At 36.5% G+C, this 2,732-nt stretch overlaps 1 protein-coding gene across 1 annotated transcript in view; it reads left to right on the top strand.

The window, feature by feature from the left end:
• Positions 1-325: 325 nt before the first annotated feature.
• gucy2f (guanylate cyclase 2F, retinal) overlaps positions 326-2,732 on the top strand; it is a gene marked incomplete at its 5' end in the record, with an annotated part of 22,975 nt that continues 20,568 nt past the window's right edge. The window contains 1 exon segment of the mRNA XM_014019938.1: positions 326-1,129. Within this exon segment, the coding sequence (XP_013875392.1) occupies positions 400-1,129 (730 nt within the window).

Raw genomic sequence — 2,732 nt, 5'->3', positions numbered from 1 at the left:
GACAATACATCAGATAAATGATAAGTTGATACATCAGATAAATGATATGATATGTCAGAAATGATATGACAATATAGGAGATAAATGATGTGACAATACATCAGATAAATGATAAGTTGATACATCAGATAAATGATATGATGATATGTCAGAAATGATATGACAATATAGGAGATAAATGATGTGACAATACATCAGATAAATGATATGACGATATATGACACATATCATGTCGTTTAACTGATGTATCATAACATATTTGTTTGATGAGATAAATGATATGATGATATTGTAACTTCATTACTTGTTTATTTCTCTTTTACAGGTATTAGTGATGTTTCTATAAGCTACATAATAGTGAATAGAAATATTCACTACCTTGGAAACATTGGAAAGACAATGCAACATATTTCTCCAAATGGTTGGAAGTCCAAACATTCACGTGTGCCTTTAATAAGAAAATGTCAGACTCTATCGACGCTGCCGTTTGATAAGTTCCTATTATGTGTCTTTCTGGGAGTGCTCACCTTTCCTTGCTGTGTCCACTGTGTAATATTCAAAGTGGGGGTCGTGGGGCCTTGGAACTGCGATCCTGTTTACTACAAGGCCCTTCCCACTYTAGCAGCCAGGCTAGCTGTAAGCAGGATAAACGTAGACCTCAGCCTGGATCTGGGTCTGACAATGGACTTCATCATCCTCCAGGAGCCTTGTGAAACCTCCAAAGCACTCACCACTTATATTTATTATGAAAAGTCAGAAGATGCGTTAATTGGCTCTCCTAACCCTGGATACTGTATTGCAGCTTCTCTGCTGGCGAAGAACTGGGACAAGGCCCTCTTCTCCTACAGCTGTGTTAGCTATGACCTAGACCGGACAATTGGCTATCCAACAGTTGCCTGGACGGTGCCGTTTCCCATTGAGGTGCTGTTCACTGTGTTCAAACACTACAGGTGGGCCAGCTCTGTGGTCATCTCATCCAACGAAGACATGTGGATTGATGCAGCTGTGGGAGTGGCTTCTGCTCTGAGGAGGAAGGGGCTCCTCGTCCCCTTCGTCTCAGCAATGGGTCTAAATGAAACAGAGGTGGAGAGCACGCTGAGGAAGATCCAAAATGTAGGACATATAAGAGGTCAGTAAGGAGAATGGGCTAAAGACAGTTGTTATACAGTATATATGAAACCCCCCCTCCCCCAAAKGTAAAAAAGGGCAGATATGTATCCTTTCACCAGTTGATGATTGTCAAACCACCAAGTTTGCAGATGTTCTTACAGCTGCCGTATTAGAAAAAAAAAACATTWTCTTCACCATCAAACCTTGAAACATTTTCATGAATCATTCATATTTTTCATATGAAGCTAAAGACAAGAAAGGTCAAAGATAAGAATCTGAGAGTTGATTGGTAATACAAGAAAAAAAGTGTTTTGTTTTGGTTTGGGCTTTTTTTTTTTCCAAGGGAGTAATGTACAACAAAAACCATGTTGACTACTGACRCATTATGTAATCATCATTTTAAAGAAATAGTCTGGACATTTGGAACTAGTGATTAATCATTTTACGTACCTATTAAGAAAACTTAAATGATCACAGTTTGGAGAAATYGAGTTTAAGTTTGTCAGGACTGAGGAGCTAATGGCTTTGAATTCAACCAAGACCAAAGTGGTCAAATTGCTGCTTTCTTAAAATACCAGTCCAGAAGTCCCTGTTAAAGATTTGTATTTACCACTGCATTGATGATAATGTCACATTACACACAGATTTCCCAGCGATATATGTAGTGGTGTCCCATRACCAACATCAGTATCTGTATTGGTAACAATACCAGCATTTTTATAAGTACTCAAGAGCAGAGACTCAAAARAGATACCGATACTGATACTCCAGTATTACAGTTCACATTTTAATATAAAAGTTTGTCAGTTCCGTGTTTAAGAAGATTATGAAATTTTTAACTGTTGCAGTATTAGGCTGATTTGTGAAAAACTGGTTTCAGGACACTCCCTGTTAGTGGGGATATGACCCCCACAATAAACAGATAAAGTCAAAATACCGCCCCCCAATAAAATTACGTAATTTTCTCAAACACAAAATATATTAACTGGTTAAGTAGACAMATGCAACTCTCTTGTTGTCTTTAGGTAACTTTGACTTGATTTAAAAATTTACCATGTCATATACTGTATGTATGTTTGAGCATAATTGCTAAAAATGACATGCAGGGTTTTAGAGCATAACCCCCCAAATGATATATATACCTAATTAGCAAGCAGCACTCTTCTGTTGAAATAATAATGTAATATACAGTGGGGTGCGAAAGTTTGGGCAGCCTTGTTAATTTTCCTGATTTACCTTCATAAATCATTGATTGGATAAAAATTTCAGTAAAATATATCACATAGGGGACAAACACAGTGATATTTGAGAAGTGAAATGAAGTTGATATGATTTCCAGAAAGTGTGCAATAATTGGTTAAACAAAATTAGGCAGGTGCATAAATTGTTTGGATAAAAAAATCTGTTAAATATATCATATAGGGGAAAAACACAGTGATATTTGAGAAGTGAAATGAAGTTTATATGATTTCCAGAAAGTGTGCAATAACTGGTTAAACCAAATTAGGCAGGTGCATAAATTTGGGCACCAAAAAAAAAAAAAAAACCTTAACTCAGTATTAAGTAGATCCTCCTTTCACAGAAATAACATTCTCTAAACACTTCCTATAGCTTCTAATGAG

The sequence above is a fragment of the Austrofundulus limnaeus genome, unplaced genomic scaffold, assembly GCF_001266775.1.
Source record: "Austrofundulus limnaeus strain Quisiro unplaced genomic scaffold, Austrofundulus_limnaeus-1.0 Scaffold236, whole genome shotgun sequence".
Classification (NCBI taxonomy): domain Eukaryota; kingdom Metazoa; phylum Chordata; class Actinopteri; order Cyprinodontiformes; family Rivulidae; genus Austrofundulus; species Austrofundulus limnaeus.
This window is presented reverse-complemented; position numbering and strand designations above follow the sequence as displayed.